General features: G+C 39.0%; 3 protein-coding genes across 4 annotated transcripts in view; all 3 read right to left on the reverse strand.

Annotated features, from left to right (window-relative positions):
* Positions 1–2,187, reverse strand: part of LOC122057774 — a 5,724-nt gene extending 3,537 nt beyond the window's left edge. The window contains exons 1-2 of one of the 2 annotated variants that reach the window (XM_042620035.1): positions 1,903–2,187; positions 1,308–1,490 (exon numbers count right to left, since the gene is read on the reverse strand). In XM_042620035.1, the coding sequence (XP_042475969.1) occupies positions 1,308–1,466 (159 nt within the window). In that variant the 5' untranslated portion in view covers positions 1,467–1,490; positions 1,903–2,187. The remainder of the gene's footprint in view (positions 1–1,307; positions 1,491–1,902) is intronic. The other variant, XM_042620041.1, reaches the window with a different exon arrangement.
* A 5,082-nt stretch (positions 2,188–7,269) lies between these two features.
* On the reverse strand, positions 7,270–9,895 carry LOC122060640 (L-type lectin-domain containing receptor kinase S.6). Its single transcript, XM_042623768.1, has one exon. It carries the CDS (start codon positions 9,556–9,558, stop codon positions 7,453–7,455), a length of 2,106 nt encoding a protein of 701 aa, XP_042479702.1. The 5' UTR covers positions 9,559–9,895; the 3' UTR covers positions 7,270–7,452.
* Positions 9,896–14,351: 4,456 nt separating this feature from the next.
* LOC122090827 (protein MITOFERRINLIKE 1, chloroplastic) lies at positions 14,352–16,198 on the reverse strand. The gene has a single exon (XM_042660550.1). It carries the CDS (start codon positions 15,918–15,920, stop codon positions 14,664–14,666), a length of 1,257 nt encoding a protein of 418 aa, XP_042516484.1. The 5' UTR covers positions 15,921–16,198; the 3' UTR covers positions 14,352–14,663.
* Between the last annotated feature and the right edge of the window lie 651 nt (positions 16,199–16,849).

Raw genomic sequence — 16,849 nt, forward strand, 5'->3', positions numbered from 1 at the left:
CAGGGTTCATTTTTTTTTTTTTTTTGGATGAAGACCTTCCTTTGTTTTTTTGGATAGTTTCAGATCATATATAACTGTGCAGACATGATTCTTTCTTGGGAGTGAACACAAAAGGATCTCTACCCTGGTGTATATTTTTCTTTTGGGACAAATGATTCAATGTTCAGAATTCATAGAGGTGTGTCCACCGAGGATGCAAGCCACCTCAATAATTCTGTACCAGCCAACACTTTACCATGGGAAAAAAAAGTGATACAAACATAGATTACCATGTCCCATCAACTGCATGAGAGTCAAGCATCTCAGAACAAAATGACACATCCTCCACTAGCATCTTGAATCCAAAAAAGCCAACAAATCACCACAGTGGAATCATCTTCAATAGGACTCGAGGGTCCAACAAATGGAGCTAACGAAGGGCAGTAAAGCAACTTCACCCCAGCCCAAACTCAATCTCCCATACTATATCTGAATTGAGATTCCAAAAGGATCATACACCCAGTCCCCAATGTGTAATGTTCCTATATGTCCTCTAAACTAAAATTAACCACCCAAAATTTAATTGGATGACCAGGTCTCCAACTGGAGACCACACCCTTTAACCTACCTATAAGAAGTTATGACACCAAGAAGCAGGGCTCTAGAGATTCCAACAAGCCACCTGAACCATTCCAATCTCTATTACATCCCCCTTCCTGTCACTAATTACCCTATCATTGCTCTCGTACCATATACACCATCACTAAGACAGCTTCCTGAGAGCTTCCCTTACTTGGTGGGCATAAAACACCATGCATTCCAAAAACTGAATTTCATTTTGAAACACCTAACTTAAACCAAAAAGTTATTAAAAGAAAAAATTCCATAAAAACTAAAGCATAATTCAATGAACGAAAGAGAGAGCAAAAGGTAGACCAATTCTCCAGTTTCCACACTAATTAAACACCTAACTTAAACTCTAGTTTGTGTCTCACCCATTACATGGGTAAACATGGTGAAGGGAAGATTTGAGAGAAATCTGGCCATACTTGGTTTCTGCTCTCCCTCTCATGGGAATTTCTTAGAGTGCAACCAAACAACTAGCAAAAGAATTTTTTTTTTCTTTTGTTTTTTCCTTTCCTTTTCTTTCTCTTTCTCTTCCTTTTCTTTCATCTTAGAAACTAACTAAACACAGCATTAAATCTTATAAACACAACATTTGAAAGAACAATTTAGATAATAATTATCTTGATAGGATCTAAAAATTAACTCCTATCATTGATATCCTAATTAGATATATAGGAATTATGTAATAGATAAGAGGAAACCTCTGCATTGAACTCCATGTCCTTTGAGTGTCTACGAAATAATGAGTTCCAAAAGACAACCCATAGTTGCTCAGGCAGAAGCACAAGCTCTTCATTATAGTTTTCTACTTGGATGACAAGGAAAATAACAACGCCACCAAACATCCTCCCAAAACTCATTTTTTTATTCCCTCACCTTCTTACCTTGTAAAATGGGAAAAAATCATGCCATAAGATTAGGGGAAATGCAAAAAGAAGAGAATAAGAGGAACCCTAAATACACAATACACTCTTAATGCATACTTCATTGAGATACCAATATACGACTAGAAAACTAAATTTCAGAAAAACAGAGAGGTGACAACTCCAGATACTGCTACATGCTACATGGGTATCATTCCTTCATAATATGCCGCTAGTACAGTGGAACTATTCATGCATTGACACAAATAAAAAAAAAAAAAAAAAAAAAAAAAAAAAAAGAGCAGATGGACAGAAGAGAAAGGGAACCGCATTTGTTATTCAATCAAATCGGAATGTAAGAAATGAAAGAATAAAAAGAAAAAAAAAATATGTATAAAAAAACCTCAATATGAAAGAAGAAGATGAAATTCACCATGGTTACAGCAGCTTCAGGCATCCATCAACTGTGTGCAGAAAAAGAAGAAGAGAACGAAACAGGGAACAGTTGAGACCGGAATTGATTTGCTGAAGCACCGGTCAATGGAAGGAATGTTTAAGGGTTTTGAAGACGTTCCCATAAGATGGAGACTGAGAACTGCTACTGCACTTCCTGGTTGTGGAGGAGAGACAGAGAGAGAGAAATGCTATTACTGTTGGATTCCTCTGGCTCTGACGGAGGAAGACTGATGTTAATAGACTTCCAAATTTGCGAGCGAAATGGTCGGTACTGCCAAATGAATAAAATGACAAAAAAGTGAGAAAGTGCTCCTTTTTCTTTTCTCCCAAACACTGTGAAAGAGATAAGGACATTTTGGTTTGGCTCTTAACATTGGGTACAAATGTAATTTTCTGGTAAGAAAATAAGAAAATATATTTGTAATTGATGCGGTTACAATATATCTTTTTCTAACCTCGTTAGTTTCTCTTTGGAATTAAAAAGAAAGAAGTTTCTAAATGATTACTCTTTGGGTGTATTTAAAACTTAAGACACTTCTTTTAAGAAGAAGATTTTTTAAATAGAGATATAAAAATGTTTTTAAACATTATTTAATAGTGTTGTTTCGCCTATAGGGAAAACGGAGACAAGGCATGGGGGCTTTTCATAGTTTGGTTCGACTTTCCCATGTGTCAAAGCATAGACAACACTATTGGGTAGCTTTCCTTTTCCTTATTGAAAGTGACTTTCTTTTTAATTATTATCCATCAACTTGAAGAAGTGTGAGCAATTGGTCGATGAGAGGCTCCATATGATGGTCTAAGCTGGCATGGAAGCAGTTGAACCAAATTTAGTTCTCTGAATGAGTCTCTAATAGAGCTGAAAAATAGTTTTTGTCATTGTTTCCATTACCAACTTCCACTTGACGATTCAAAACATCCCACCCCACCTCACCCTCCAACCCAAAAAATGAAAAAATGGTGTTCCATGGTAGTGATCATATTCCGGAGGCCAAAGCCCTCAAACGACAAGTAACACTTCCATAGAACCAACGAGCGAAAATGGGGCATGTCGACTCGAACCCACAACCAGCCAATCCGAACAGTGATGGGCAAAGGCTTCCTTCCAAGAGGCTACCAATTACAATGGCAACCCCCCCACCCCTCCCCTCCCCTCCCCTCCCCCTGAAACCCACCACCACCACCACCACCACCACCAACAACAACAACAACAACAACACCAAATTCAATGCGTAGGTTGATTGATAATAATGGCTAAGGATCTCACAAGCCAAGAGTGGCAGGAGGGGACGATGGTGATGCCTGCATCCTAGAGGGATGAGGGTCCTTGAGAATTTACAAAATTTGCAGCCTCATTAGGTACAAACAAAACGATGGGAAGTGGAAGGAAATTATTATGGGAAAAGTTTAGTTTTCTATCCAGGAGCCCCCTGCATTCCCTGCTTCAATGCGAGGACCAATGAAACTTAAGCATCTACATGGGCGGTGGTTTGAGTTTTTACGGGGATGTGGTAGTCATTTGACTGCACCATGTGTTTGAGTGCAAGAGCTCTACTCCCAAACTTAGCTAATAATAAGGTCATTTCACTCTACTAGTTGAGATGAGGGAACGTAGTCCCTCCCTGACGCTATTTTATTTTTGGGATAATTTCTCTCAAACCTTATACTTGTCCTATAATTACTCGAGCTCTTTTACTCATAATTTTTTTTTTCCCATAAAAAGCAAAATTCTACCTTTCCCCCTCGAACTAAGCTTTGAGTTCACAAAAACAAAGAAAGGACTAGTGGGCACAAGCTCTGATTTCTAGATTCAAGTAGGTCCATAGTATATTTGAGGAACTGACCCATGAACTGAGCAAAAGATGTAAAAAGCAGCGCAGATCTTTATTTGAACAGAAACAACAGTAGTAAAAAGATGGAAAAATTACATGATTATCCATTTTTGGATTTCTCTTTACAAAATTATCTATCAAAAGTTTCAGTTAACAAAAATACCCAAAATTAAGTTTCCCTTTACAAAATTACCCACTTAAAGTTTAAGTTAACAAAAATACCTAAAATTGAATTTGGGTTTACAAAACTATCCACTCAAAGTTTTAGTTATAAAAAAATACATGATTATATGTGGAAGATGAAGAATCACTATTTTGGGTAGTTTTGTAAACCCAAACCTGATTTTGGGTATTTTTGTTAACTAAAACTTTGGGTGGTAGTTTTGTAAACCCAAACCTAATTTTGGGTATTTTTGTTAATCAAAGCTTTTTGTGGGTAATTTTGTAAAGAGAAACCCAAAAATGGGTAATCATGTAATTTTCCCAAAAAAGATTCAGGATCAGTATGAGACTAAAGATCTCAACAGATCAAAAAGACCATAAAGGTTACCTCTCATACCCAGACAAGGCCTGCAAAATTGAGGAGTGTCATCTCGTTAACAAGCCATAATCTTTCTATAACTTCAATATTGATATGAATTTGATGATGGTATTTAGAAGTTTTGACAAAATAACAATTTGCTCAATCACAAAGAACAAGCATTTGGAAGGAGAAAGATCCAAACCAATAGCAAGCAATAGCAAGCAATAGCGGACAAAATCGCTTACCAAAAAAAAATAGCGGATAGAATCAATCATATAGGTGACTCAACGTTTATTCAGGTTGGACACTCAATTCATACCACATCACCCAAAGAATGTCCAGTCTCACATCCCTGTCCTTCCAAAGCTAAATCTGATACTGACCATCCAAACACTCGACTGCGAGATATTTAACACACATAAAAACTGCTTCTGTTTATGTCATACCATTCAGGTTCATAAGGGAACCAACAAAACAAGGTTCTACAACATGACACACAAACCAAATTGAATTCCCATTTGTTCAAGTCATATATATATATATATATATATAGTACAGCAATGTTAGGTTAGTTGTAGGACTAGTAGGGTTGATTGCCAAATCAACTCCAACCATTTTACAGTTTCATAAGTACACCGATGAAAGCCTAGAGCATACAGTTCCACAGAAAAAACAGAGCAATCTTGTTGGAGCTTCCATGACATGCACCAGAGTTGAATTCCATACACACACAGACAGGCAAGATAGAAGTATAAGTAATATTTTAATGTCATTTATATAAACCAAGGTTTGAGACACATAACAATGTTTCTATAGATTCCCAGAAGGGGTTCAAGGACAGATCTAAGCATTGCAAAACATCCAATGATTTCCACACAACAGCTGGAGGTTTCGGCCAAACATTTATGGTTCCATGCAATTGATTTTGGATTGAATAGTTCCAACTTTGAATAACAAGTCATCAGCATGAAAATCTGTGTTTATTTTCAAATGGATGAAGAAAGTTCAACAGTAAAGTTGAAGATAATCTCAAATAGACCTAATAGTCTCTAACTGAAGTTTTCACTCTTGAACAGACAACCAAAAGCGAGACATATAAATCGAAGCAGCAACAATTCTTATACTAAGTAATGACTAGTAGTTAAAAGAAGAAGAAAAATATCTGGTCGATTATTTCATTTTTTCTTTAAACTGATTCTTCTGAGTAACTCTCTTCAACTGCTGTTTCATGCTTGGCCAACTTGAACAGACAAGGAAGTGATGCCGTCGATGATACATAAGACATGCACAGCTCTGTGAGGTATGTGAGCTGGCTACCAGGTCTATATCATCTTGAATCTGACCTGGCCACAGGAAGATATGATACTAATGAAGACACTTGCATCTGTTTAAACATCTATTCAGTTGGAATTACATGTCCCATAACTTGAAACACAACCTCGTTGAGCACCAGTAATCTTTCCTGCTTTCCAATTGTCAGAGAGCATTTCTAGATAATTTCTCAACAGATATACAAGGTGTTATCAGCCAATATACAGAGACTATGTATATCAAAATTCACAAATCCACTGTAACAGAAAGATTCTAAGTCAATTGAGTGAGAGGATTCATACAAGAACAGCAAGAGATTTTCTGTGCAACATTTTGAAGCATAAACCAAAATTTAAAAAAGCACAGACGGATGAGTTTCCTTATTAGGCCAGTGGTCCACTGAACAGGTCTTATATGCTCAATAGACAGTGACAAGGGGAATAAATGTAATATTAATTACACCACTTAGGAAGTATAGGGCATTTCAAGACGTGGAAACTCTGAACCAAATACCATCTTAGGATATGTGACATTTTAAAACATGTACAGAATTCTCTGAACAAAGAAGACATCTCCTGGAGATACTGGGGTGACAATTAAATAACATTATGTCTAAACCTGACATTAACAAAAGTAACACTTCTTGCAACCTTAAATGACCAATAAATGCAGCATGCACCTGGGGGGATGAAGAAATGTTACCAACACAATAGCCTGGAATTGCAATACAATTAACAACTAAAATGAATATATGCAAAAGGGGAAAGGTAATTGTCCAACCTCATATTAAATAGAAGGCAAATAAAAGCCAGAAAATTGACTTACAAAGTATTACATATTGGACATGCAATCAAAAGGCGGAGGTCCAAGCCTCTAACATGATTCCACACAATGAAAACCACACAGTGCAAATCTCGTAGCAAAAAGCTAACTATTAGCTGACTCATGGTGATAGCTATGTTTCTGCTGGAAGAGGCATGAAAGAAGATTCCCAATACCAACCAGAGAGGATTCTGCAATATCCCAGGACTAAAAGAAAAAGCAACATTAAACATACCTCACTTTCCTTTTTCATTTCAATTACAGCACCGCCAACACCCCCCATTCCCCCCCCCCCCAAAAAAAAAAATCAGCCAGCACCCGCAAACAGCTTCTTTCTCATTTCTAGCTCCCCAGCTACCCAGCTGAAAGGACCACACTTAATCTAATGCAAACAAAAAAACAAAAACAAAAAAAAGCAGCCGAAATAAGGGAATAAGAGAGGGGGCGGGGGGAAGAGCAGTTGCCTTCACTGGTAGAATCCACTACTCCGGAGCATCCAAAACAGGACAACCATAGACTTAATGAATGAAATAACACAGAATGGAGTCTGTATTAATCCCACAACACAGCACCCAATCCACAAAATGAGATCAAATAACATGCAGAAACCACTTCCATAGTATGCATGATAAGGTAACACTGTTGCCAAATGCAAAGTAGCCAATGAATCCCTTCTATTAGACAGGACTCTTTCCATTGTTGCATTTTGAGAAACTACTTCATATTTCAAGTACGTGTTGTCAAGGTTTACCTGAGATATAGAGTCACCATAAACAGTTTGAGATCCTTAGGTCCTGATATGAATCAGGTACAGATAGAGAGTCTTACCTAGTTTTACTTTGATTTGATATAGAGATTCTCTCCAATGGTGAGAGGAAAATATTGTATAAATCCAATAGTGACAGACATTCAATCAATATGGGATGTGGTCAATGAGGACTATGACTTGCTCTTGAAAACCATTCAGTGATCTAGATCAGATACAACTGATAAAGATCAAATCGATCATAGTTACATTTGCAGCAAGGTGGTCTACAAACTAACTGAAACGGGACCGAGGGGTTGCCCATGGCGTTCCACTCATACCGTCTCCTCCATCTCCACATTGTAGTATCTCTTCAGAACCTTCAGGCAGAATGGAAGGAAACCTCAACACTGGTTTTCTTGCCGGCAGGTTGGGCAGCAACACTTCCCCTCTCAGCATCCTTACCGCTTCCCTCACCGTTGGCCTCTCCAAACAGTTTGGATGGACACAAGAGAGCCCCACCATGAGCATCCTCACCATCACTGTCTTATCAAGCCTTTCCATTGCCATCAATCTCCCATCACCAGCCTCCTTCAATTTCCCCTTCGCCCACATGTCCCATACCCAATCCACTAGCACTATCCCGCCTTCATCCACCGGCAACCTTCCTGTCACCACCTCTAGCACTAAAACACCAAAGCTATACACGTCTGTCTTCACCGTGGGCACCCCAGAATGTGCATACTCTGGTGCAAGGTAACCAATGGTTCCAGCAGGTGTGATGGCCTCACGTGTGCGGCGACTGTGTTCATAGACCTCTGCAAGTCCAAAATCACCGAGTTTGGGATTCAATTTGGCGTCAAGCATGATATTGCAGGCCTTGACGTCCCTGTGGATGATCTGCCTATCGCACTCCTCGTGAAGATAGGTAAGTGCAGATGCCACGCCAAGTACAATCTTCAGTCTCTGTTCCAGGGTGAGGATCGATGCCGAGGCAGAGCTCTTATTATGGTGGAGGATCTCGTGGAGGCTTCCACCTGGCATGAACTCATAAACAAGGAGCAATTCGTCTCCCTCGCAACACCAGCCTTGGAGCTGGACTAGGTTTTTGTGTCGCAAGCAACCCAGCATGGTCGCCAGCTCAGTCATGAAGGGATCGCTCAAGCACTCATTCTGATCCATCCGCCAATTGAACCTCTTGACAGCTACAGACCCGCCGGAAGCGAGGGTCCCCTCATATACAGTCCCGGAAGCCCCTTCACCGACTATTCTGCTTTGCTTGAATCCCTTCGTGGCTGCTTTAATCTCTGCAAGTGACAGCCTTGTGGGTATTTTCTTCATTTGGATTCTGCACATTTGGCGGGCTTTGTTTCCTCTGGCTTCAATTTTCCTTTTCCTCAGCAGATACCAACTGGTTCCTCCCACGACCACTGCCATAGAGAAGAGAAACGCAGCTGTTCCGCCCATGGCAAGACCCACTTCATTTACCTTTTTTCTTCTTCTTCTCTTGTGGTGATCAGAGGACCCATTATCGACGGCGAGATCATCACCGGAGCATGTGAAACAGCACTCTTCTTCTTCTCCTTCGCCTTGTCCTGTGTCAGTAGGCGTCACAGTGAGGAAACGGTATGTCCTGAATTGCCACTTATCGATGAGGTGAAGCGCAGAACCACGTCCGTTGGAAGCAGAGAAGCCGACGTGCATGAACTCCTGGAGATGGTCAGAGAGGTCTAGGCCGACATCGAGAATGGGAACGGCAGGCCTGAAGGGTGAGTAACTGAGCCATACCCTCAGCATCTTTTCTCTGTCCCTGTACTCAATCCAAGCCGTCATGCGCCTCCCGCTCTTGAGAGAAATACCCATAGTGCCAGCATCGACGGAGGCGAAAGAGATGACCGAGTTGATGTCGAGAGCGACATGGTTGTCGTTGAGGTCCCCAAGGGATGGGTCAAGATTAGTATCGAATTCAACTGCAACGAACGATTCTTGTTTGTTTGTGGCACAGTTTAGCAAACCCATATGGCCAGCGGAGTGGCAGGGAACACCGTCGCTGGATGTGATCATAAAAGTAAGGCCATCTCCGAAAACAGAAGAAGAAGAAGAAGAGGGGATGACAGAGAAGGAGAACCGAGACCAGAACGACACAGCAGTGTTAGTTACAGCATCAAGAAAGCGAATTGGGGAAGCGCAGAGAGCTCTTCCCGCCCCACAAGAAGAGGAAGAATGAGAAGAATAGGCACAGGATATTTCTTGAGTGAGGCTAATGGAGCCATTCCTGAAAGAAGCATCTCCAAGTAGGGTAACGTTTTTCGTTAGAGCGAAAGACAACGAAAGAGAGGTTGAAATGATGAGCAGAGGAAATAACAGAGCAGATAACAGCCAGGAAGAAGAAAACACCATTTCATTTCACATACAGTCCGACAGAGATCGTGATCTTTTCAATGTCTGCTACTGTGACTCGGTAGAGAAATTTTGATTTGTTAAGCAAAGAGGTTGCCGAGACATTCTTGAAGCTAATGATGAATCTACAGCACGAACGAACAAAATTTCTTGTTCGTCGATGTATACCTCTTTCAGCGAAAAGATTCAACTTTGGTGAACCAGAAGGTAATACAACAGAAGCGGTTTACAAGAAAATGCACTTCTGGGATGAGAGAAATTGCCTATGGAAGAAGACGGAAGAAGACGCAGGGTATGTGTGTATGCGCGCGCGTGAGAGAGAGAGAGAGAGGACACAAAGGCGTAAAATTGAATCTTGGCCTTTGAAAATCAGGCCAGGATTGGCCCAGGATCGATTCATGCAATCTCAACTTTGGCCAACTCACCCACACATATTGGGTCCAGACCGTAGTTAGTAAATTTGTGTATAATACGCGGATTTTTGTCATATTTGAACATTTCAATCAAAAAGTCATAATTTGGCGTATTAATCTAAAAAATTTATATTATATATGTATTCTATAGGTTCTTGTATTATACATATTTTTAAACATGTACAATACGTTTTATTCTTATTAATACGTATAGTTTAGAAAAAAAAAAAGGGAAAATTACATGATTACCCATTTTTGGGTTTCCCTTTACAAAATTATTCACAAAAAGTTTTGGTTAACAAAAATACCCAAAATTAGGTTTGAGTTTACAAAACTACCCACCTAAAGTTTTAGTTAACAAAAATTCCCAAAATCAGGTTTGGGTTTACAAAACTACCCAAAATAGTGATTCTTCATCTTCCACATATAATCATGTATTTTTTTATGACTAAAACTTTGAGTGGGAAGTTTTGTAAACCCAAACTCAATTTTAGGTATTTTTGTTGACTTAAACTTTAAGTGGATAATTTTGTAAAGGGAAACCTAATTTTGGGTATTTTTGTTAACTGAAACTTTTGATGGATAATTTTGTTAAAAGAAACCTAGAAGTGGATAATCATGTAATTTTCCAAAAAAAAACTCAATCCTGAAAGTCAAAACGACACTTCTTCTTTTTCGTAGGTTTCTCGATTTTGAGAAAAAGGTGGATGGCACGTTTCTCCCTTTTTTATTTTATTATTAATTCCAACCCCTCTTTCCATATTGCCCCTCACTCTCTCCTTTATTACCGTATACTCTTTATTTTACTTTATTTCGAGCTTGTCCTAAATCTATTAATCAAATACCTCATATGTTCACCCTCTTATTCTTATCCATTAGCTTATGAAGTTTACTCAATTATAATTTTGTCGTTTAATTACGAATCAACTGTTGGTTATTAAAATTGAATTATTGAATATTTGAAACGACCTATACGTGATCTGATTCGGATTTAGAATACGAATCCGCATTAGTAGGGGTTGTTGTAGATTTTCTTGTTTGATAAGATAATATAAATAAATGATATTTTAATTTATTAAATGATTATCTACATACTATTATTATTATTATTTTGACAAATATATGCTATTATTTACTATGATAGATAAGTGGTTGATGGATCACCTATCAACATTAGCTATGATAGACATGATTAAACTTAATTAATATTAGATATTAAAAAAATAATAATAATAAATAAATAAATTTGAGAAATTTTCCCCAATTGGAAAGCGAGATTGGATATAGGTGTTCATGAGAGCATGAGATATTAGAATTTAGTTGTAAACAACCAGTTTTAGTTCATTCTTAATACCAAAATAAATCCGTATTTTTGCTCCTAGATTTTTATATAACAATTGTATTAAACATGTACCGTATCATTGTCATACGTGTTTTATTGCACTGTATTTTTAGAAACGTATTATTACCGTATGGTCCATTTAATTGCCGTACGTATCCGTTCCCGTATTATTGTCGTCACCGAATTTACTAACTATGGTCCAAACTGTCCACTTCAGTTCAACTAGTCTACAGTCTACTTGGTTTAGTGCTACTCTATCCTACTGAGCGTGGAGGCAGCCAACTGGCGCCGGTAGAACCAATCACCAGCTATTACAACACATTCACTTATATATGACAGAGTTCGATCCCATAACCTTCTCTAGTGACCAATCTAGATATCGATTTAGGGTTTTTAATCCTTGGTCCAAGCTCTTTGAATAGATTCTTAACTTTCCAAATAATCTTCAAAAAAATTAATAAAATCAAATTCAATTGATTAATTAATTAATGAAATGATTAGATGATTATGTGAACAATACCACGTGTTGCTTTGATTGTGGCACACTATGTGCATGGTCAAGATATCGCTATGGTATTGACTGATATGTATAGGTATTATCGGTACTCGATATCGATGTGATAGTCGTAGCAATGGTATTAGTATAGAAGAGAGTAAAATGGTAAAAATAAACTAGGTTTTGGTATTCTGAATGAACTCATAGTGGTATTTAACTCAGTCCAGGCAGGCTTTTCTTTCACAAGGTTGTTAAGCATCAAGTAGTCTGTTCAATCTGTAGAAGGGTGGCTATGTTTAGGGTTCATACATCCGACTCCTGAACCTGTCCATCTATCAAACGTGAAAGCAGTTAGGCGTGCCCTAGCTCAAACCATTCATAATCATACACAGGAGAAGGATTCTGATTGCTACAGGTTCAGGTTAACAGATGAGAAAGGTCTACTAAGCACTAACCCATCAGGTCTGGGTCCGATGACTGAAGCCAGCACAACTAGTACTCGGCCAAGTAACCTTAAGGGAGACTTTAAATAGGAAGCAAGCCATGCAGGGTGGGTTGAGAACTGCTACATTAGTCTGTTAAAACTACATCTGGAATTCTGGATCTATGAACATGGCATGATATCTCAAATGACACAGGAATTGATTCATTACTTGAAAATCCTAATATGCATTTACAAATACCTTAATTTGGTTTTGATCAGCCAACAAGACTAACAAAGTCATAAGCCACCATAACCGCCATGACCTCGACTATCATCACTGGTATTTCAAATTCAATATGCAACAAGGTGCCGTCTGCTACCCTGGCTGTTGCCGAATCAAGCAGACAAGAATGCCAACTTAGCTGCAACATCAATGGACATGCAATATTGGAGCATCATTTTTTAGCAACTAATCCTCAAAATAGAAGTGGGGTTTGTGGTTAAATCTTTCACCAGTGTCCTCCACGTATCGTGCATCCATCTCCATACTACCTGGCCAGGAGCTTACCTGAATCCGAGTTCTTGAAGTTATAGAAAACCACCTATTTCCTCTTCTGAGGAATACATCCAAGTGAATTCACATGTTTTTATTTGTCCCAAAAGCAATACTTTTCAAATCCATCCGCAGTTCATAAAGCTATTTCTTATATCTAGAATATAAAAGGAAGCTAGTGTCCCACTTAAAATGATCCAGTACTAATCAGAATGATAAAAGACGGCCAGTGTCCCTATCTGGATCAAGATATGATTCCTAAGTGCTCACTTGCTTCATGGATGCTAAAATGGAGTCCTGGAATGGTTAGCAAGATGTTCAATCAGTTGATCTTTAACAGGTAGTTCCAGGAACTGAGTCATAAAAGAAAATTAAAATTTATACCTGAAGAACTCTGGCCATGGATATGGAAGCCAGTTAACAAGTGTGCAATGGCCAACAGAACATTAAGAACAAATTAAAACCAGCAAAGATAGAAATCAGGAGCTCATAATCGTTGAGATAGGAAGAATTAATCAGCTCTAGCAACTTGACGTGCAAACATGTAAGAAGATAGGAAGGTGGTTTAAAATTTCAACAGAAGAATTTGAGATTATGAAGTTACTAAGAAGCTGCCTAGCAACATACCAGACAAGTTGAGGTCAAAATTTCATCTCTTGGAGGCATCTGGTACAATTATATTATAGCAATACAAAGAACTAGACTAATTAACAGAAGTTTCAAATTTTTACCCACCCAAAAGGGGAATGGGAGTTCAAACATTATAACTAAATTCCGAGGAATGCTTCAACTTCAATGACCCAAATTCTGTATTTGTAAATCCAGTTTTATTCTGTTCTCTACTACCTTTTCAGTCTTTAGCTCTTATAAGCTTTTGATTCGTTCCGTAATCCCTGATTCTCAATTTAACAAGTGGTCAATTAGCAAAAAAATTCATCAAAGCATTTCCTATAATGGTCGACAGCACCACAAGGTCAAAACACAATTTTTAGGAGTCCCAAAAAAAAGGTTTTGAGTTGATCAATGGAAGTCCGTGTAAACAGGAAAATACTTGTAAAACCCATATTTAATCCTACATGAAGTCATGAACCATAAACCCAAACCCCTTGCTGAGTCTTCATTTTTAACAGAAAATTAATCAAAATTTTTGAAGTAGTTCTTTTAACTGCCAAAATGACCATTAGTAACCTACAACTTAGCAATGGTTAATACTATCAATGCCACCCAATTCATTTGTATTTTCACTTTTACTGGTTGAGACCATGCAAACAGCTCGCTTGGACTGGAAAATTCTCAAGGGAAAAGAGTTTCTAGTATCGGTTTGTTGAAGTTTTGCTTACATAATCACGATGATCCTCATAAGGAGGCATCAGCTAACATGGGCAACTTCTACAAGGGGATTTATATCATGTCGGCATTTTCAGTGCCAGCCAGAACAAGGTCCAATTGTGGGAGCATTTTGATTCCTCAATGAGTCATTGTTAAAGCATATAGTTTCCCATGTGTGAAGTAGCTTACTTATTGATGTATAAAGAACCACAAAGTTAAACATAACAGCAAGAGAATTGCACTTTGAATGTCTGTCCAATATGAGAATTCTGTTGAAAGATTAACAAAATCATTATCCATTTGCAAAGAAAAATAATAATAACTATAATGAATGAGAGACTGTGTGTGAAGATACAGGAAAGGTAACTTGTCACAATGTATGCAACCCTAAAGCTTCCAAATAGCCAAAAACACAGAGAAAGAGGGGAGAACTCAACTACAATAAGTATCTCAGCAAAAGTGAGCATCACATTGAATGAAATGACAAACTACCGCCTGCAACAGCTGGGTCTCTCATCTTGACATATACTTATCGTTAACAAAATCAATCAGGGCGAGTCTTGGACCTCTAGGTCCATCTCTTTCTTTTGGAGATACTGATGCAACAGTGTAAGTCTAGCGGTCTCAAAAGCAAAGTAACCTATAGCTGCAAAACACGCACTGTGAAGAACCCGGGGACCCATTCCACGGGTTAGTCCTACCCATCCTTCTTCCTTCAAAATCTGCTTTATTGTTGCTGAAACCCCATTGTGGATGCCAACTGCAATCTTATTCTTGGTCTCCTCCCGAACCTGAGTCATCAACCTCGTCTTCACCACATCCAGAGGCGTAGTGAAAGAAGCTGAAATTGCCCCAGCCAAAGCGCCACAACAAACGCTATGAAAAGGTTCCAAGTGACCCTTTTTTGTTCTGCTCAAAACAGCAGCTTTCAAGTACTCAAAAGAAGAATAACTCAAAATCCCAGCAGGTAAGTTCCTGAGCAAAGTCGCAGAATAACCAGCATAAAGACCTAAAACCCCATCTGTCTCTATAATCCTGTACATGACCTCCCAAGATCTTCCAACCGCCCCCGCTTGCATTCTCTGAGTAATAAGCTCCTTGGGCACCATTATAGCAGACGAGACAATGTTTCCCAGAGCACCAGCGGTCGGAGGGATGAGCAAAGAAGGGTATTGTGGCAATTTCGATAGGATCGACTTACCAAACTCGCAGGTCCCGAAGTAGACAGCAGATGAAAAAGTAGAGCCGATGATAACTGCAGATACGCCGCTGTAGAAACCCAGAATTCCTTTTGTTTGGAAGGTTTTGGCAATGGCATCGAAGGATCCTTTGTATATTTTGGCCGCCCCTTTTGTCTGGAGCTTCGTTTTGATGGTGTCAAGAGGGAGGAGACAGACGTAAGTGAAAGCACCAGCTATTCCCCCGGCGGCTGCCCCAATGAGAGCCTTTTCGAAGACCGACAGGTTTTTCATCAGGGTCTGCGCCTTTGAGCTTCCTTTCGTTGCGGATTGCAGTTGGAGCCATTTATGGGATGCGGGTTTTGGGTGTTGGAGGGGAACGGATGAAGATATCAGGTGGGATTCCACGGACAAGGAAGTTGAAGAGAAGCAGACACCATTGGTTTTGTTCCTGTTGTTGTTGATGGATTTCTTCTTGGAGGATTGATTAGGGCTTTTGGTCTGGAGATTGGGAAGGGATAAGATGCCGAAGAGGTTATTCAAAAGGCTGTCGAAATCAGATAAACTGCGATGATAGTTGGAATTTGGGGATGGAAAACCAAGAGATGCAGAGAGTCTGTTCTCCATTGTTGATTTCTTGTCCTCTGATTCAAGGGCTCAACACTTTTAACTATAACGAATATAATCGGGATCTGGATCGGTTCCAGCTGATTCCAACCTGATTGGCTGATTCCGGCAGATTTAGAATATGGACTTGGACCAGCCGGGAATTGAAAGAAACCGATTCTGGTCAGTCAAAATCCTACAGGTATGGCTTGTCTACCTCCCAGACACCTCTTGCTGAAAGAATGTTGACGTGACCAGGGTTTTAAAACCCCGAATCAAGATCTGGATCGGTCTCTGCTCATATTAATGGTTGTTGTTACACAATTCTTATTAGAATCCTAGAATTTTGTAGACAGTTAAAATTAGACCGAGTTTTCCTTAAACAACGGCGAAGGGTGAATTCATTTTCGATAGCCATTATTGTACTTGGATGAATGCCTGCAATAGTGAAGAGTATTTCGAATCTCCAACATATAGCGGTATTTCGGATCTCCAACATATAGCGGAAAGTAATGATAATCCTTAGATTCGTCGGTGAACCCTTCACAAAAAAATTTCACATTTGAAAAGCGAATGGCCAGTGGCAACCTTCAGAATCTGGAAGTTTCTGAACTAGAGAAAGATAAGGGAATTTAAGTAAACCAAATTTTGGATCAAGCTAAGGAACCAACCGGTTTGTTAATATGTTTGTTCTATTTGATTGGTTTAGAAACAATGAAGCATCGGTTCAAATCTGAACCAAATCAAACCCAAACCGTTTGTTATTTAGTTCAACTTTGGTAAATGATTTAAAGGGTTCGGTTCAACTTTGGTAAATGATTGTTGGGTCGGATCCTACTCATTTGGGTATGTGACCTGTCTTCTGCATATTTTGTTCGTGTCTTGAAAATATCATTGGCAGAAAAGGACCAGTTGAGCTAAGCTTAACTCCATGAAAGATAGGGAATGCC

The sequence above is a fragment of the Macadamia integrifolia genome, chromosome 2 (assembly GCF_013358625.1).
Source record: "Macadamia integrifolia cultivar HAES 741 chromosome 2, SCU_Mint_v3, whole genome shotgun sequence".
Lineage (NCBI taxonomy): Eukaryota > Viridiplantae > Streptophyta > Magnoliopsida > Proteales > Proteaceae > Macadamia > Macadamia integrifolia.